At 36.3% G+C, this 19,704-nt stretch overlaps 3 protein-coding genes across 10 annotated transcripts; 2 read left to right on the top strand and 1 right to left on the bottom strand.

The window, feature by feature from the left end:
* Nucleotides 1-1,303: 1,303 nt before the first annotated feature.
* On the top strand, nucleotides 1,304-2,023 carry LOC111795140. The gene has a single exon (XM_023677399.1). The coding sequence runs from the start codon at nucleotides 1,304-1,306 to the stop codon at nucleotides 2,021-2,023; it is 720 nt and encodes a 239-aa protein (XP_023533167.1).
* Nucleotides 2,024-3,115: 1,092 nt separating this feature from the next.
* Nucleotides 3,116-4,038, top strand: LOC111795545 (the record flags this gene model as incomplete). Its single annotated transcript, XM_023678034.1, has 2 exons — nucleotides 3,116-3,359; nucleotides 3,443-4,038. Coding segments are annotated over 2 exons (669 nt in total), but the record flags the coding sequence as incomplete, so codon positions are not given.
* Nucleotides 4,039-5,300: 1,262 nt separating this feature from the next.
* Nucleotides 5,301-17,535, bottom strand: LOC111796128 (phototropin-2-like). 8 transcript variants are annotated; one of them, XM_023678838.1, is made up of 24 exons: nucleotides 17,099-17,535; nucleotides 15,919-16,433; nucleotides 15,228-15,410; nucleotides 14,455-14,546; nucleotides 14,125-14,383; nucleotides 13,711-13,924; nucleotides 13,167-13,237; nucleotides 12,748-12,854; nucleotides 12,487-12,536; nucleotides 12,295-12,399; nucleotides 12,154-12,213; nucleotides 11,603-11,692; nucleotides 10,702-10,778; nucleotides 10,536-10,620; nucleotides 10,132-10,212; nucleotides 9,252-9,355; nucleotides 8,761-8,810; nucleotides 8,162-8,268; nucleotides 7,562-7,684; nucleotides 7,158-7,209; nucleotides 6,835-6,947; nucleotides 5,968-6,108; nucleotides 5,707-5,846; nucleotides 5,301-5,617 (listed from the first exon to the last, which is right to left on the bottom strand). In XM_023678838.1, exons 2-23 carry the CDS (start codon nucleotides 16,401-16,403, stop codon nucleotides 5,733-5,735), a joined length of 2,763 nt encoding a protein of 920 aa, XP_023534606.1. In that variant the 5' UTR covers nucleotides 16,404-16,433; nucleotides 17,099-17,535; the 3' UTR covers nucleotides 5,301-5,617; nucleotides 5,707-5,732. The 8 variants fall into 8 exon arrangements, with proteins under 8 accessions (XP_023534606.1, XP_023534600.1, XP_023534598.1 ...); XM_023678832.1 differs by having other exon boundaries at nucleotides 5,301-5,846; nucleotides 17,033-17,535; XM_023678830.1 differs by having other exon boundaries at nucleotides 5,301-5,846.
* Nucleotides 17,536-19,704: the final 2,169 nt, after the last annotated feature.

Genomic DNA, 19,704 nt, shown 5'->3' with positions numbered 1-19,704 from the left:
GATATTTGAAATTTATGAGACTGTAGTTATTAATCTAATATATGTTATCGATGAGTATGATTTTTTAAAAATAATAAAAAAAAAAAAAAAAAGAACAAGCCGACAACGCAATCCAACCTAATAAAAAAATAAAGAGTTGGGTTGTAAACTCTATTCGTGTTGTTCGGGTCATCAACCCAACCAAATTAAAATGTCGGGTTGGTCCAAAAGATTCTCGTAACCCAACTTAACTCAACTCATGTATGCTTCTATCAATCATTGGAACTCAACGGCTAAGTATGTGAGGACAAAACATGCTAAAAGGACTCGTGTTGGTTCGTGGGTTAGCCTTCATTTTTAAAAGTAGTTCAAGTCAAGTAAGTAACATGATCGTATCGTAAAGAATGTAGGGAACATCAAGCCGTGAACTAGTCTATCCAAGAATATTCTCATTCTTTTTGTTTTGCTTATGGAAGGCACCAAACCCTAACTGATTCTGTGGGACACTGCTGCCTTTATTTGCCTTCCATATTAAGGGAAACAACAGCAATAGTCCCTTCCTTTTCATTGCTTTCCTATCAATAACTACTTTTTTTATGTCCCGTGTTCGAGTTAGCTTGTGTGAACATTGACTAATCTCACGACACAACTGCCTAACCCTATTACCTTTCCTGAAATAATGAGTTAGAACTGAAATCTTCTTCTTGTTTCACTTACTTAAGTGTTCGAGCCAGCTCGTGTGAGCATTAATTAATCTCACGGGACAGTCGCTTAACCCTAATACCTTCACTGAAACGGTGGAGCAAGAACTGAAATCTTCTTCTCGTTTCACTTATTTTATTCATTTTCTATCTCCAAGTGTCCGAGCCAACTTGAACGCACATCAACTAACCTCATGAGACAACCGTTTGACCCCACTACATTCGGTTTTCAAAAAATCTCATTCGATACGACCTCTTAGATCAGTGACCACTATAGTTTGAGCTCATTTCCTATAAACCCTCTTCCCGTTTCACTCAATGAGTACAAACAAAGCTCTTCTTCGTGTCACAGTGATCCACGAAAATAACGAGTCCGACTAGATTACCTCTATATTCTCATAAACTAACAGAGTTGACTCAAACAGTGAATAAATATATCGATATACTAATATACTTTTAACAGCATCTAATTCCTTACAAACATGTCAACTGAACAAAGATGCTCTCCGATCGTAATGGCTAAGCAAAGCATCTTCCCGCATCACGATATCTCCCAATTCACCTCGTTAAAAGTGCACTATACGAGCAAAAAACACAAAAAAAAAAAAAAAAAAAAAAAAAACATGAAGATCGAGAAAGAAATAACTCACCCAATCCACCCATGCCACAAGCTGACACTCAACTACACCGAGGCCCCCTTCAACTGCGATGGCTGCCAAGAAGCTGGCATTGGCTACAACTACAAGTGCCACCAATGTGGCTTCCACATGCACAAGGTCTGCGCCGTTGGCGCCCCAACCATCACCCATCCCTTCTATAAAAAATGTGAATTTAAGCTACACCATCACCCCCCAGGCCATGCCAAGCGCGTATGCGATGCTTGTAGGACTCACATCCATGGCTTTGTGTACCATTGCAATGCCTGTGACTTCGATCTTCATCCTTGTTGCGCTAGCCTCCCGCAAGTCCTTGACGATGGGCAGCGCCATCTCTACCTTTGTCACAAGCTCTCGAGCTCGTGTCATGGCTGCGGCGGGAAGGGGCTCGGCTGGTCTTATAGGTCGAAGTGTCGGACTTATAATCTTCATTTGTCGTGTGTGAAGGAGATGTTGGTGGAGAGTTGGCAAGCCATGTATTTCAATGTGGATAAGAATAAGGTTAGGGAAATGGTTACTACGATTCCTCGGCTTAAGGGTTCGATGCAAGACCGTCGTGGAGCAAGAGGAACGGTCGAGAAGTGTGGTCGGGTAGCTGGTGCTGCTGCTCGTGTTATCATCTCTGCCATTCTTGGTGACCCTACTGCTATCGTAGCGGCTGTGGTTGGTGGCATCATATCGAAGTAAGATGTCTTTGAATGCATGCACGTGCAAACATGTTCTTTTTTTTTATTTTTCGGGATGTGTGTTACTTTTATATACATAATTTCGTGTACATTGATTTCATGCATATGAATCCACTAGACGAGCGTTGCTTTTGTACTCTCTAAGTCTGACTTTCGGGTATGCATCATTTTCATGCGTAAGCGTTATCACTTTCATACATACATCACGTAGAAACAAGGTAAAAAACATGACTAGAAGATCACCGATGCGTACAAACATCACGGAGGAAGAGAGGTAGACTAAGAGGGAGGTATACGAGGCTCGTTTGCATGAAGAAGAATGCTTTGACGGTGTATTTTAGGGTTTTCGTTCTTTTTTCAAAAATATCTTTGAACTTTTTTACGTGATTCTGTTAAAAAAATTTAAAAAAACTAAAAAAAAAAAAAGTTCGAATTTTTTAAAATAACATTAATATCCTTAACATTATATATATATTTTTTTAATTAAAGAATGAAATAAGAAAATTAAAAGGATATTCAAGAAATCTAAATTTCTTGTCCCGAACGAGTGTTCGAAGGACCCGAGAACCTGATCAACCTGGATTACCCAACCAAAACCATAAAGATTGGGTTGAATTAGATTTCGAAAAACCGAAAATTCGAGTCGGTTTGTAGGTTAACATGTTTCTAGTCAGGCTAACTCGACCAGTACTCTTGAATATAAAATTACAACATTTAACTATGTTAGTCTTGAGTTGTAACTCGTGAATATTTGATATTTGAGTTTTATGAGATTTTAGTTAGTATCGTTGTATTATGGATAAATAAATTTTTTCTAAAAAGAAATAACCCAACCTCTATTTTCCGGCTGTGAACTCTATTGGGGTTAGGTTAACTCGACAACCCAGCCCGAAAATAGAGGTTAGGTTGGATTGGGTTGTGAGCTCTGCTCGAGTCTAGTTGATAAATAGAAAGAAACTCATAATTATTAAATCAAAATTAACAAAGTTTTGACATTGTTATTCCAATAATTTCTCCATAGTGTCGACATGCGAAAAGCTACTTTAAAGCTTTTCAAATAATTGAGTTTAAGCTATGGAAACAATAAATATGCCAAAAACCAGCAATCGCCGCCGGCCGCCCGGCCCTTCTTCTCCGCCGGAATCATCGCTCAATCAGGAGAGCAGTTGAAAAGTTCCAAAGTCGCAGAGCACACACTGATCGATATAATACTTCTCCTTCTTCTTCTTCTTCTTCTTCTTCTTCAAATCGCTCTAGAAATTCCAGAAGTGAATCGATATGCCCCACGCTTTCCCCAAAACTCAGATTTCTCGGACTTCAATGGCGAAATCGACGATGTAATCCTCCTCTTTACTCCTTCAATAGTCCTATTTTAACACCGATTTCCTTCAATCCTTCAATCGCAACATCGTCATGTTAGGTTTTCTTTTGGCCATCAGTTTCTTCAACACTTACGTATGGATCCCGCTGCTTCGTCTCAAGGATGCGATTATTGGCGGCGTTAGTGTTTTCCGCCTCGCGTTTGTACCGGAATCGGACGGCTCAAGCGGCGGAACTCTGCTGGTGAGAAGATACGAAGAGTTGCAGAGGAGCGATGATCGAGCGGAGGAGGAGATTTGTTCTATCTGTTTGATGGAATTCGCGAGAGGAGATTCCGTGTGCGTATTACCGGATTGTTCGCACGTTTTTCATTTCGGTTGCATCGAGAAGTGGCTCGAGAGAAATCGCTTCACTTGCCCGCTCTGTAGGTGCTTCTTCTTCTTCAACATCAGGAATCGCCATGAGAGGAAGCTCCAATTCGTCGTTCCAGATAATCCTTCTTGCCTCTATTACTTCTTGCAGTGATTTTTCATTCGTTTCGTTTTCCATTGTCGATTGTTCGTCTGTAGATTGATGTGGATTTCGCAATTGCTATCGGATTTCCACGTCTTTTGTGTAAAAATTCTTCCATCTCCGACTTCAGACTGTCAGATTCATCATTTGCTAGAACTTGAAATTTTTGGTTCGTTTGGGTAACCCACCAAGAATCTTGCACAGAGTATTCCTCACCTATGAACCCATGATCATTTTCTAAATTAGCGGACGTGGGACTTCCATCATCCAACACCTCTCTACAACGGAGGCTTGGCTTGGCTCTAATACCATGTTAGACGAACACCACTCTCCACAACTGAGATATTGTCCACTTTGAGCACAAGCTCTGTAGCTTTGCTTTCAGCTTCCCAAAAGGCCTCATACCAATAAATAGTGTATTGGTTGTTTATAAACTCATGACCATTTCATTCCCTAGCCAAGGTGGGACTTCCATCATCCAACAAGCTCAACTCAACCTAATCTCTATTTTTTTTTACTCGGGTCATCAATCAATTAATTATCTTGTAGTTCAATTTTGCACTTCTTTTGACTAGCTCCCTATAGCTTGAATATAAACAAAATAAAATTTTTTGTAAATTTTTTGTTCTCATGTCTGGAATTGGACATTGAAATATAGAAATTTTTTGGTAGTGATTCATATCACCTGATGTCAACTAAGATTTTGATCGTGATCGATAACGACGACAACAACTTTGATAACGACAGATAACGACCTTCACACTACTTCATTAGATATAATTCAAATTAAAAAAATATATATATTTGATATATTACATATATATTTAATTTTAAAATTTTAAAACTTTAATTTTAATAAATTTATAAGTAAAATGATTGGATGGAAGAATGATTATAAATTTATAAATTTATAAAAATAAAAAAAAAAAGAAATTATAAAATTAAGAAGACTTTTAATTATAAAATTTGGTTAAAATGTCAAAACTCAAAGGCTAATAAAAGTCAGCTCCCTTTAAATTTCCAAATTATTGGNTTTTTTTTTTTTTTTTTTTTTTTTTTTTTTTTTTTGCTATATATTTTTAATTTAATATATTATACTTTAAAATTTCGGTGTAGATTTAATACAAAATTTTAGATAGATTTAGAACCTTTAACATAAAATTAAAAAATATTTTTCAAAATTTTTGATATGTTACGCATCGCTATCAGCCTCACAATTTTAAAAAACATATGTTAGGGAGAGTTTCCACACCCTTGTAATGAATATTTTGTTCCCATCTCGAGGTGGGATTTCACAATCATATCCAACAAAGATCTTGCATGTAGAGATGACTCAACGAGCCATCAGAGCAGGACTTCTTCGAGACCCTATACCGAAAACCATGTGCCTATGCATTACGAGGCTATAAAAATTCAATACTGTACTCGACATCCAAACAAGCCTTGATTAAATGACATTTGATTCAAATTGCTAAAAAGAAATTCGAACAATTTTTTGCTGTCACTTATCAGAAACAGGCTTCCTATGAATCTTCCATCATAGGAGATCACAATGGTATGTTCTTGATGAATCAAATTACTAACTTATTGCTGAAAATTTTATTATCTGTTCCTTGTTATATAGACAGTCATACAATATACATAGAATTACAGAAAAATGATTATGACCATGAAATATAAATCACCTGTCATCCCGTCCCAAGAACACCGAAACAATTATCGGGGTGGCTGTGTATGCCGGTAACGAACCGGGACTTATTGACTGTGAGTGATGACAACAAACTTAGGAATTATACAAGCCTAACCAGCATTGCAAAGACAGCTACCAACTTGGAGAAGGAAATGGCTTACCTTTTGTAATGCGATGGTGAGGAACTTCAAAAAAGATCCATATCCATTGTAGTAAGCACTCCATCATCTTCCCAGTTTACGTTCTTGGCAGATTCATCTTTCCCAGTAAGGTTAAGAGGTGATTCTAATGGTGGTGGGACCTTCATACCAAAAGAACAAGCAGAATTTAAGACCATGATCAAGTTGTTAATGGTTCTGTTCTTTGAAAGATCATCCACAGATAAGTTTGGTACAGGTTTTTAAAGTAGAGAGCATTCGTACCATGCATCGGATCAGCGGCCAGTTGATTGATTGGAAAAAGGGGTGCTGTTTGATTTCATTTGCACCTGTACTCGATCCTAAACGTCGGGCAGGGTCTCGTTGTAGCAATGCGTTGATCAGCTGCCTTGCTGCAAGACTTACCTGGAAGAGTGTATGTAAATCAGTAGGATTGAAAAATACCATAAGACTTTTGATAAAAACTGCAAATTCAATGCATTCAACAGGGATTGGTTTCCACCAATGCTTTTTTGTAGTTTAGATCAAGAAATGATCATGTTGAGAAGATCTAATGAGGAGCCATAAACCTCCATAATCCCAACATGATAATGAATACGGCCTCTAGTGATTTGTAACAGAAATGTGATACTCGAGGACGCTAGACATGGCTCGCCCACGAGCAAGTAGATGCTACATGGCTGATTGACTATTGCTGATAGTAATAAGACCAATAACCTCAATGTGTTAGTTGAGCCCCATGGATATGACCAATTAGCCCATGCTAGTTAGACTGAGTGGGGAACAAAACATTCCTTATAAGGGTGTGGAAACCTCTCCCTAGTAGATGTGTTTTAAGATCGTGAAGTTGACAACGATACGTAACGGACCAAAGCGGACAATATCTACTTGTGGTGGGTTTAGGCTGTTACAAATGGTATTAGAGCCAGACACCGAGCAGTGTACCAGCGTAGGGGGGGTGGATTGTGAGATTCCACATCGGATGGAGAGGGAACGAAACATTCCTTATAAGGATGTGGAAACCTCTCCCTAGTAGACACGTTTTAAAACCGTGAGGCTGACGGTGATACGTAACGGGCTAAAGTGGACAATAGCAGCAACGTAATATCTCAGAGAGATCTTTTATTTTACCTGAATGCTACTTGGGAAGGTGAGATCTTTGTGCAGGATGTTGCCAAAAGTCTTCTGCCTGTTCTTTCCCCTGAAAGGCGTGCGGCCGTAAAGCATCTCGTACAACAAAATACCTGAATCCCAAACACAACCAGTTCAAGTCTTAATTACAAAAGCATCACAACAAATCTTTTGGATAGTAAAATAAGCAGAGAGCCATGTTTTGGATAGCCCTAGCAGTTTCCTCTAATTGATTGAGTCATTACAGAGCCATGTTCACTTAAGAAAGGGGGAGTGCAAATAGAAACAGGAAAATAGTTTTGATAAGCCCACCATGGTCTTACCAAGAGCCCACCAATCGATAGAGCTGCTGTGGCCTTCCCCTGTTATAATTTCCTGTAATTGAAGTACCAATAAGAACTTGAAAAGAACTCCAGTGATGAAATCATCATCATCTTATATGTTATCATGCTATGAAGCAAAAAAATTCCAAGAAAGTACGTCTTTTTCCATGATTTTCTCTCATATTTGAGCAAAAAAAACCCAATCAAAATCATGGATTGCAAAGACCAAATTATCTAGCCTCAAGTAACTACTCTTTAGATCTTGAATTACTATTTTTTTCTTTCCACGTCACGCGAAATATATACCTCATATTACACGACTCCACAAAGATGTCTTATTTTACAAATTAATCGAATAAAATTAGTATGAAATACGTGAACGCATAACGAGGGATTCACCATACAGGAGCAATATACTCTTCGGTTCCAACAAATGAGTTCGACTGTGTCATCGGCTCTGCAACAAATACTGGCGGTGGTTGACTTCGAGATCTCCTTCTACCGCGAGGCAATGGATACTTCACAATCTATGATTCAATGAGTACAATTAGAATTAGTAGCGTCAAACAAAGTAGCTGCCGACAGAAATTTCCATGGTCAACTAGCTTATGCATGAGATACCTTGGTTTTTCATGGTTTCATATTCAATGATCTTAGATAGAATCCACAAGCTCATAATTAGTTTTTTCTTACCTCCCTGTCAGGGGACTATGCACTCCTCTTGTGTTACACTTATATTTAATAAGAAACCCAACTATTTAATCAGCCTATCTTCTGTGTCTACCCTTTCATTGCCCCGAACCTCGGATATGGCATGCCCCAGAGTAGTTCGATATCACTATATATATATATATATATTTTTTTTTTTTTTTTTGTGCATGGAATGATTCACGGCTTAAGGCTTGTTTCATATAATTAACATCATTTCCTAACTTAAAACAATAAGAAAACCTTGGATATGAGCAAATAAGAAGTGGTTTTAAGATGGTTGCATTGGGAAGCACCTGTGGTTTGCAGGCTGTCATAAGCGATAAATCGAAGTCAGCAAGCGTAACGTGCCCATCCTTCTGGAGAAGAATATTTTCAGGCTTCAGATCTCGATAGATGATTCCTGTAGGAAATCATGAAAAGTAAAAAAAACGAACCTAAGGAAATTAAATACTTTTCTCTGATTAACAATGTAGTTCATCTTGTCATACAATATACCTTCCATGTTATGTGTATTTTCAGTTGCAGTAAATCTATGTGTTTACTTACAACCCTTGTGAGTAACATCGAGATTGTTCCCGAGCCTTTTACCAAATCTTTTTGGAGTTCTAAATTGCTCAAAATGGTACAAGCTATTGAAAAAAATTCGGAAGAAGTATCTTAGGTCCAATTTCTCTCCTAGATTTAGAGTGAAATCAATGAATCTTCAAATCTGTATCATCTTTATAAATGAAGTCAAAACGTTCTTGAAGGAAGCAATAATTCTAGTTATTCAGAAAATCCTACTAGAAGTTGATAATATTCTCAGACAATTGCACTCAAAGCATCAGATGAATAGGAAGAAATATTGTATGTATATTGGATGAAATCGAAGAAGCCGAAAGGTCATTGTTACCTAGACAGTGAAGATATTCCAAGCCAATGACGACCTCTGCAGCGTAGAATCTGAAGAAGCGAATGGGGCATAACAAGTCAAGAGTGTGATCATGGCTTGGATGAAAGAAGTAAACATATATTGTTAACGTGATATAACGGAAAATATTTTTCAACGATAAAAAGATAAACTAATTTATCCTTTTATACAACTTTTGTTAAAGTTAGGACCTCATCAACTTGGTGTTCATCATATTCACAACTAATTTAGACTCCAGCAGGAAGAAAGAATGAAAATGATGTGCTATTCGTTCAATACTTTATTTTGCTTTGTTTCCCTATTTCTAAAGCAAAAGTGCTCCTACAAGCAATTAGGCTAAAATCATAATGGATGTTCACAATTCCTTTCACCATATACGAAGAGTAAGATACATCACACGAGTAATAATCCCAATTCCTAACTTGCTAAACCAAAAATTTTAGGTATTTTTGCTGTTAACAAAAGTAGCGTACCTAGCAGAATCCTCTTTAAACAATTTCATTGGCTGCTTATCAAGCAATGCAAATAACTCCCCACCAGGGCAAAAGTCTGATATCAAACAAACGTGTGTAGGGGTCTGGAGAAACACATAGATATAGGTATCACTAAGCAGATGTCTTTTGTATCGTGTACATGGTTAAACGAGGAATAATCAGAATGAAACACATTTGAACAACGAAACTAGACTAGCCAGTCTCTCAAGGCTGTATTTTCAGTTCATAATTATAATCTATTGATCATCAAACTTTGCTCAACCGTATATCTACAACTTGCTGCAATCAACAATGATGACCTCGCATAAAAAATAACTAAACCTAGTAGAGTAGCAGGAAAGAAAAGTAGTGATCAACTACAGCTAATATCAAGTTTTCATGTTATTTATTGAAGCAAGGCATATGTCATAGTTGCGCCCTAGCTGAGGTAGGATTTGGTCATCCATAAAATCTGTCTCATGAGTCAGATAACACATGAGATGCAGAATATTTCCTTATGGAAATGGCTCTTAACATTATAATGATCTGTGTGATTTTGAACCAAAGCCTTTTAGTAGGTGTCAAGGCATGCATTATTGTGGTGCACTTCCGGTTAGAGTTCTAGTCTTCGTAACGATCCAAGCCCACCGTTAGCAGGTATTGTCCTATTTGGGGTTTCCCTTTCGGGCTTCCCCTCAAAGTTTTTAAAATGCGTCTGCTGGGGAGAGGTTTCCATACCCTTATAAAGAATGCTTCGTTCTCCTCCCCAACCGATGTGGAATCTCACAATAAACATTCCATATTTATAAAAAGTAGGATTGTTCTAAAATGTGCATGGAATTAATTTGGAAAACAGATATGGGATAGGATATGTTTGCACCTCAAATGAAGTGTATAGTGTTGGAAGAAAAGGATGATCCAGAAGCGCAACGACTTGCCTTTCAATGCATGCTCTGTGGACCTTCAGAGAAACAATTAATCACAAATTACTCTTCAAACAAGGTGATAAGATGAAGTATCTGCAAAACTAGCTGGTGGTTCATTCAAAACCCTGTGATGTTATACTGAAGATCTGCAACCCTGTCCAATTTTCAAAAATTTATTCTAACATACTTGTAGGCATGAAGTCTTCTTGATGCAATCATGAACTATACAGAGCTTTCAAGAAAGCAGAAGCTAAGAAAAGTTGATTTTTACTAATCCGCTCTACGATTGCAAACAAGTGTATGAAGCAGAAATCTGGGGGCTATGCTAGAAAATCAAACCATGGTTTTCTTATAAGACCTTGTTTCGATTCAAAAGTGTTGATTTCTCCATTGCTTTCAAGGCATAAAGTTCGCTTGTACCTAGAAGTTCCACCAGATGAACACTGCAGCAAATATGCTGCGTTAACCGATCGTGTACAAAATAAATAATAATGTTGAATGCATGTGGTAATAAACTACATTACCTGCCAGTGTCTCCATAACCCAGTGGTTTGATTGGCTTAAAATGTTGGAGTCCAATTTTTTCACGACGTTGAGTAATCTAAAAAAAGAAAAATTAATTATCATGAAGGAAACCAGTAAAAATATTTCTAGAAACAACATGATGTGCAAATGAATTTGCAATTCCCTAATCAACTTTTGTGCTATTACTCCCTCCTTAATGGAAAAGGGAATCTCCACAGATAGTTGTTAAAATATATGGATGAACGTACAACTTGTCCGAGGTAAGAATTAGGAAGAATCTGGAAGCTGGGAGCAACATATTTTCTGGTGATTCAGGGCTATTACTTGACAAGATTTGGAAGCTTATAACACAAGTGCGAAGTCGAGAAGAATTGGGAGGTGTAACAGCCCAAACCCACTGCTAGCAAATATTGTCCGCTTTGGCCCATTACGAATCGCCATCAGCCTCACGGTTTTAAAACACGTATGCTAGGGAGAGGTTTCCACACCCTTATAAGGGATGCTTTGTTCCCCTCTCCAACCGATGTAAGATCTCATAATCCACCCCCCTTGGGAGCTCAGTGTCCTTGCTAGCACATCGTCTGGTGTCTAGCTCTGATATCATTTGTAATAGCCCAAGCCCACCACTAGCAAATATTGTCCGTTTTGGCCCGTTATATATCACCGTTAGCCTCAGGTTTTTAAAACGCGTCTACTAGGGAGAGGTTTCCACACCCTTATAATGAATGTTTCGTTCCCCTCTCCAATTGATGTGAGATCTCATATGAGGCAACTCGACAATTATTTTTTTTTGCAGAAAAAGTTCAGAGTCATCATAACAAAACAAAAAAAAGAGCAGTGGAAACAATCAGCAATTTTGCAAAGAAAATAAATAAATAAATAATGGAGTACATAAGTTACCTTTTGTATAGCAGTCCAAGAAAAACTATGCTTTTTGTGAGGCCTTGGGAAGACTGGTTGAGAATAAATTGCCCACAAATCTTCTGGTCTCTGAAACAGTAATATTTGGATAATCAAATCACAACATCTACAGCAATCGAAATTTGAAACCCAACAATGTATAGATCAATGTGAAAGGTTATATGTTTTTATTCCCTGTATCACATATATCAGCTCAACCTTGAGTAAACATTCAGCTACGAAGTCGATGCCGCAGAAATGATTAATGATTTAATATGATGATTTCATTCATTCTTTCGTCTTCAAATCTTATACGCTGAGAGCTATGCTTTTGTTAGGCAATAACACGAACTCTAGAATGATTCGTGGATTTTTTGGAACACTCAACTCTAGAATGATTGTATTATAAATATCATAAAACTAAATGTTACACATTAGTTTATCATATTTCATTTTTTAAAAAGAAAAATCAAGGAAAAAGTTTATTTATGGCAATAAAGATATTAGTTAGTTCTGTCAAATTCGAACATAGAGCAAAAGGAATACCTTACCAAGTTGGCATCAGGAAGTTCACGGACAGCCTCATCAACATTCTCTGCAGTGGCTCTAACCTAATAAAAGGACAAACGTATACTGATTATAAACCAAATGCTGATAATCAGCCTTTAAAGTAAACAGGCAAAAAGTTATACCAGCATGGCACTCTGCTGCTCTGCTGTCTCAGAAAGACGGTTTTGCAAAGGTTCCACACGACCACTTCCATCTAGTTGTACACCGATAAAATACTGAAGCTCTCCCTATAAAAATAAAATGAGACTTAGAAGAAAAGGTTAAATGGGATAGAATTTGCAAATGATGGTTTACAAGAAAGTTTTCATAGATACCGTTTCATCACGCATCGGTTGCAAGTGGAATAAATTCCAGAACTTTTTACCTATCAGTCGTAAAATCAAGTTATGTTATGCGCTGCTGCTAAATGATGTAGTGCAAAATGTTTCAAAGTTCAAATCTAATATAAACTTCAAAAACACTGTACGTTAAAAATGATCATTAAAACTAAATCCCAAGATCTGAAGCAACATTGACAAGTAAAACTCATTAAAGTTGATCGTGTTCACCATCATAACATCACAGCATCTTCTTACCCGTCTTGGTATAGTTGATCAACTGAACAGTTATTTCTCTTTGTTCCCTAATTGCATCCCTAATCTTCGAGACGGTATCTTGATCTGTTTCAGGTCCTTGAAGAAACCTGTGTGATGAATGGGAAATGCACTACATCATTTATTAAGAAAGAAAACTTTTCTGCTAAAATTCAGATGAAATTTTGGCGTAAGTTAATCAGACCAGAATATTATGGTAAGAACCAATTGACTATATATGATGTAGTTAAATTCTCAGCTGGCTATATGTTTAACCATATTATTCTTCTTGACAATTATGAAGGTTTATATATTCATGCCCAGCAAGGTACAGAAGCTAAACTTTCTGAACACTCTTAAAGAAGGGGAAAGAGAGATATTTTTATCAACAAAAAAATTCAAATATGTGATGACATCCCTACCGGCAGTTCCGTCCCAAAATTTCTTCACGTGTATATTCTGTCAACTCGAGAAAGCTGTCGGATGCAAATATCTGCATACAAAAATATCATCATCGACAGCACTAAGCGTAAACATGAGACTCCTTATTTGCAATCTTTATTATATATGCAATTTAAACTCGACCAAAGATTATGCAAAACTTGCTAATATATTGACTGAGAAAGATAATGAGGCATGATTCGGTTAGTCGACGATGCAGTATGTTAGCAGAAGATTAATTGATTATCATAAGTACGAACAATGATACGATTTCTAGGCAATAAGGGAAAGTTATACAAGATCTGTCAGAGTAATTTTCCTCAATGATTTAAGTTCAGAAGGAACTAAAATGCAAACAATTGCGCCAAAGGGAATCACAAAAAAGTAGAAATATATTAAAATTTTACTTTTTTATGAGCACTTGAAAATTATTCCACATCTATGATTAATAAACTCATGTTCACTAAATGCTATCAGGTCCAATTTAACTATAACCTCTCATACAGTAAGAGAAAGTGGTCTTACAATTGGATTATCAGGAAGCCTTGGATCAGAAATGACGAAGTTTTTCTCAATGCGCTCCAATGTGGTAGCTAAATCAATTCCCTGGCGAATATCCCTTTCTCTTTCAGCACGGTCCAAACTATCAGTCCGTTCTATTTCATCGGTCATCAAAATTTCTGGTTCAAGGGCTGTTACTTCAAGATTTCTTGAACTGCTAATAGATTTCCCTTTTTGCCTGCAAGATAGTAAAACAAAGAATATCCTGAAATCAAGCACTACATAGTGATGATTACAAATTATATTAACCAACCATTTAGTCCGTGTAGTTATGAAATGAAGAATTAATTGCATGATTTATGAAGGAATAAATCTTCAACAGCCATGATTGACATCAACAAAGTGAAACAATCAACACTTCAAGTAGGAAAAACTCACCCCGTTAAAGAAACTCGACTTGATAACCTAGATTTCTTGCCTAAGCCATCATCTGTGAGGTCCTGTTGAGGAGTCTGTCTACCCGGTGAATAATTTGCAGCTGCAACTGACTTGGGAAGAACAGAGTCAAAATTAAACTTCTCCAACTCTTCTTTTTTCCTGGTAATGTCGTGACTCATAGCTCGATTATTAGATCGAGGGTTCTTCACAGTCTGAACAACCTCTGTGATGGAACCCAATGCCTTTTCCTTCTGGCGAGCTGAACATCAAAAGTGAAAATTAGAGGTGAAGGTAGCATCCCATTCCAGAGAAATTTGGAAGACCAGTTACCATCATAGCGGATTAATGACTTCGGTAACCCATTCGGTCGTAATGCTCTATCAACTTTGCCTTCTGTGTACTTGCTTACTTCTACCTGCATTCTGCCAAAGAAAATACCGTTCTTTGAAATGAGATGGAGTTTATAGTTACCAACAAAAAAACATAATAATACTAAGACCAAAGCTCCAACAAACTTCAGACAAATAGGGAGAGAAATCTTAATTTCTTGCATGTGACTAATAGTCAGAAGATCCTTAACTCGAGATTGCTCTACAAAGATTAAGAATCACACTACACCGAGTGTAGAGAAAAAATCTCATCCTCAAATTTGACATGGTGTGTTATGCTTCTTCAATTTCTTAGTTTCACAACTTTTTGCACTAAGAATCTTGGATCTTGCATAACTTTCTCTATTCTCTTTGCATATTAGTATCTCCAAGTTTTATTATTCTGATTATTCAATAAAATGTTTAGGGTTTGAGACAATATACTCCATGGTATAACGGCATAGGAGCAGTAACTTAAGAATACCGGTAACCAAGAAAGCTTCAAAAAAACGNTTTTTTTTTTTTTTTTTTTTTTTTTTTGGCAGTAAAACACTAAGTCAGTTTATTTTTGAAAGATAATCCTCATGAAAAATACACAGCACCATTTAACTGACGAAGAACACAATACAACCAAAAAAGGCCTGATCATGTTCTAGTATCAACCATCAAAGTCATATGTTCATGCAAAAGTATCCACATTAGCAAAAGGTCAGTCAAAAGAAGAAGAAATCGAACCCAATAAATTTGATAGTGTTGCCATTGTCATCCTTGATAGGCGTGATTGTCAGAAGATTCCAGAAAGGAGTGCCATTCTTCTTGTAGTTCAAGAGCCTCCCACAGTAGCTTTTGCCGTTCTTCACTGCATATCGAATTTTGTCAACTTCTTTCTGGTCCGTCTCTGGTCCCTGAAGAAAACGGCTGCCACCCAAAAGGAAAACAAACACCAACAAAACCTCCCTCAGCACCCAAGTATACAATTTTCAGTTCAGTAAAGCTTAGTTGCAAGTCAACTTTCATTTTACTTTGCCCCCTTTGAAATGCAATCATCTTGGACAAGCAAGCATTTAGCATCACACCCAAGATTTGGAAAACTGGTTAGCTGCTGCTCTATCAAAAATTCAGAAACAGCAATGCAGTATATCCAAGCAAGAGCCATCAGGGTATTCCAAATTACGCCCCCAATTGTGGAGGTTTAGTCGAAGATCTACAACTCTGTCCAAGTTTTCTTTCTAATGACTCCATGACATGATTGTATAAATTTTAAACTGTATTTTCAGGAAGACTCTTTCTGGGGTCTGAACTACATATGAGACCTCATTTGGATCGTAACTTTGTTAGTCTATTTCTGAGGTTTTCCATTTCTTTTCTTTTCTTTTCTTTTCTTTTCAATTTGCACAGTGATTAATCAGTACATAAATGATCTTACCAGTTTTTTCCAATGACCTCATCTGAACCATAACCAGTCATGCCAAAGAACCCACTGCTCGCATACACGATGGGGCAGTCTGGTCGGGTGGCATCAGAGACTACAAATGTCTGTTCCAAAGAAGCCAAAGCATCCTTCAACTCTTGTGATACCCTTGGAAAAACTCCAGAGCTTTCAGTTTTTCCCGCGCCACTAATTTTCTCTGATGAACTTTTGCTGCCGCCTCCCTCCCCTGATGATCTTCCCACGATGGCCTTGAAACTGCCATCCTCCGCATCTGTTTCTACCACCAGTCCCCACTCAGCCGCCCTTTCTGCTATGTTTGCTTCTGTTGATATTACCCCTTTAGAAGAGGATTGCCAGCTTTTTCTGTCTTCTTTTGCTACATTTTCCTGAGCGTTTGATGCATTTGATTCTCCATCAGATGCCATCCACTTGTCAAGAGGCCCGTTACTGCTTATACCTCGCTTATCCTCCATTGCCATTGTCTCTCTTTAATTTGTGAAGAGAACAGCCTACCAAGTGATTTCAAATTAGAATTGGGACTTCACCAAGATTTCAAAGTTGTAAATACTCAAAACAGCTGAGAAAACTGAGTCAATCTTAGACGTCAAAAACAGAGCTTGACAGTGAAAAGGAAAAAGGAAACCCAACTACAAAAGAGATCATGAAATGAAAACAGAGAGAAAAAAAACCATCTTCCCCACAAACCAAAACTCAAAAAAGGTACAGACAGTGCAAAAGAGAACAGCTGACAAACAAGAAGAAAAAGACAAGTACCAGCATGATCCAATTATACAAAGAAAAAAAAACAGAGTGAATCCACTTGGAAGTAAGTGAAGTAAGCAGAAGAAAAAGCTTCCACAAATGGGAAATTCATACAATTCACAACCTTTCAACTGAATTCTGGCAACCCAGAAACCATGCCTGGCTTAGAAAGTGAAGTTCAAGAGATCAGGAAATGAAAACAGAGAGAAGAAGCCATCTTCCCCACAAAGAAAAACTCAACAAAAATACTGAAAATGCAAAAGAAAGCAGCTGACAAACAAGAAGAAAAAGACAAGTACCAGCCTGATCCAATTATACAAAGAAAAAAAAAACAGAGTGAACCCACTTGGAAGTAAGTGAAGTAAGCAGAAGCAAAAGCTTCCACAAATTGGAAATTCGTACAATTCACAACCTTTCAACAGAATTCTGGCAAACCAGAAACCATGTCTGGCTTAGAAAGTGAAGTTTCAGACCCAAAAACTCTGTGAGGACTTTGATCAAACAGGTAGTGTGCACAACGGGTGACGGTTGAAGATAAAGTCCCCACTTGCCAATAAACATGCCCCCCACCCAACCGCATTGCATACCCATGTAAAATAGAGCAAACTCCACGCGGCCGTTGATTTGGGCTCAGTTTATCCATAATCTTGTCCCTTTTTCAGATTTCGCATCAAGAGAAAACAAACAAAATTAAGGGAAATGTTTGGAAGGAAGATATATGAGGCCACAGTGGCTGCAGAATCGCATGAAACAAGTTTCTCCACGTCCTAGCGTTGAAAATTGAACTCCCCAGCACTTTCAATGCCATAAAGCTACCACCTTTGCTTCGCTCTTGGTTGCTTGGATAACGTTTTAGTTATGCTTATGGCTCTTGATGTTGCTTATCAAATAAAACAAAAACAATTATTCTTATAATTCTTATAATTATTACTTTCAAATAAAACAAAAATAATAATAATTATTATTATTATTTGAGAAAAGGTAAATAAGTTTATAATTAGTACCTATAGTTAATTTATTATTAATAATTTATTGTTAATATTATTTAAAAATTTAATTAAAATATAATTCACACCATGAAATTAAAAAATAAAAAATCCAACTAGTTCAATAGATTAAAATATATATTATAAATCAAAATATTAATATTTTGAATTTATCCAAATATTTTTATTAAAATATTTAAAACTCGAGCCTAAAAAATAAATAAATAAATATGTTTATAAATCAAAATATTAATATTTTGAATTTCTCTAGTTTATACATTATTGAATATTCGACCTCGCATCCAAGTATTTTTATTTAAATATTTAAAACTCGAGCCTAAAAAATAAATAAATATATATTATAAATCAAAATATTAATATTTTGAATTTCTCTAATTTATACATTATTGAATATTCGACCTCGCATCTAAGTATTTTTATTTAAATATTTGAAACTCGAGCCTAAAAAATAAATAAATATATATTATAAATCAAAATATTAATATTTTAAATTTCTCTAATTTATACATTATTGAATACTCGACTTCATCAAGTATTTTTATTTAAATATTTAAAACTCAAGAGAGTAAAAAAAATAAATAAATATTTAAATTTCATTCCTTAATTATTTTTTATTTATTTATTTTTTTTAAATGACACGTAAAAATATTGTAGCCACATGGCCGGATTACGGTGGCAAAGCCTCCACGTATTTTTGTGAATTTTTTTATGGTGGGTGTGACAATGGGGCTTTCATGTTCTTATTTCTGTCTCTTAAATTGCCCCCATGACAATGCCAACCCTAACTACCTAGATGTTGAACCTTTCTACCCCGCTATCTTTTTGCTTTTTTCGCTCGTAGTTTTAATAAGTTCGAGTTTACTTGGACGGTTAGGGTGGTTAATTTTCTATCGAGAGTGGTGAGAGATTTCTCCCGAGCGAGCACGTGTCACAAGGAGAGAGAGTCTCACATCAACCATTCTGTACAGATATACATTTTGGGAGTTTGACCTGCTTTGCTCGACTCGTCGACCTGCATATGACCCAGTTCAGCACCCATGACTTGATCCATCCGTCTGATCTAACCTATGACCCGCGTCTCGTCTAGGTGCGTCGTGTCGTTGTGAGAATATTCGATAGAATTTTACGCACGTGAAGAACGGAACACAATACTTAAGAATTGAATGCGTGAATCAAGGGCTATCACGTGTTACACTTACAATTTTATTACATTTGTTAATCGTTATTAATTGCTATTAGTTTAGTGATTCTGTTCTTTCTATCTATTTGAATCTGATCTAAAGTTTTTGATGGTCTGTCACGAGTCTCTGAACTTTTGAGTTTTTCAGTTGAACTATCGTGAAATCAAATCAACGAGCATAACTAAGTGAGGGGACTAGCTTCATGGGCTCGACCCTAGCCTCTTCTATGCTCGGTCTAAAACCATATCATTTAGAGTTTCCTTAATAATTTTTTTAATTATTGATAATAGATGGATATCTCAAAGTAGTAGTTAAAACCGTACATTTTCAACTAAAAAAATTTTAGGTTTGAATTACTCTCCTATCAAAAATTAAATTATAAACTCGGTGACGAAAATACCCTCTAATCAATCATGTGTGAAATATTCTATCAATCAAATTAAATTACTCCTTTTACGTAAAAGAAGATTCATAATGTTGCCAAAATAATAATAATAATAATTATAATAAATAAGGGATACATAGTTTAATATATAGTTTTAAGATCGTATAAATAAAATTATAGATCAAATTTATAATAATTTACGGTTGATTGAATTTGAAAAGATATAGTTTGGTTGAGTTGGATTGAGTATAAAATTTAAATGATAATCCAATCTAAAATTAAAACTTAATACGTAAAATATTTATTTATTTAGATTCCACCTCTATAAATAATAAATAAATAAATAAATCAACTTTTAAGAATGGTGCATAATCAAATAAATATTTTAAAAATTAAATAAAATTAAAATAAATATATATGACAAAGAAAAATTTAACCCCTAATC

This window comes from Cucurbita pepo, chromosome LG05 (assembly GCF_002806865.2).
Source record: "Cucurbita pepo subsp. pepo cultivar mu-cu-16 chromosome LG05, ASM280686v2, whole genome shotgun sequence".
Taxonomy (NCBI): Eukaryota; Viridiplantae; Streptophyta; class Magnoliopsida; order Cucurbitales; family Cucurbitaceae; genus Cucurbita; species Cucurbita pepo.
The sequence above is the reverse complement of the archived record's forward strand: the minus strand, read 5'-3'. Positions and strand labels throughout refer to the sequence as shown.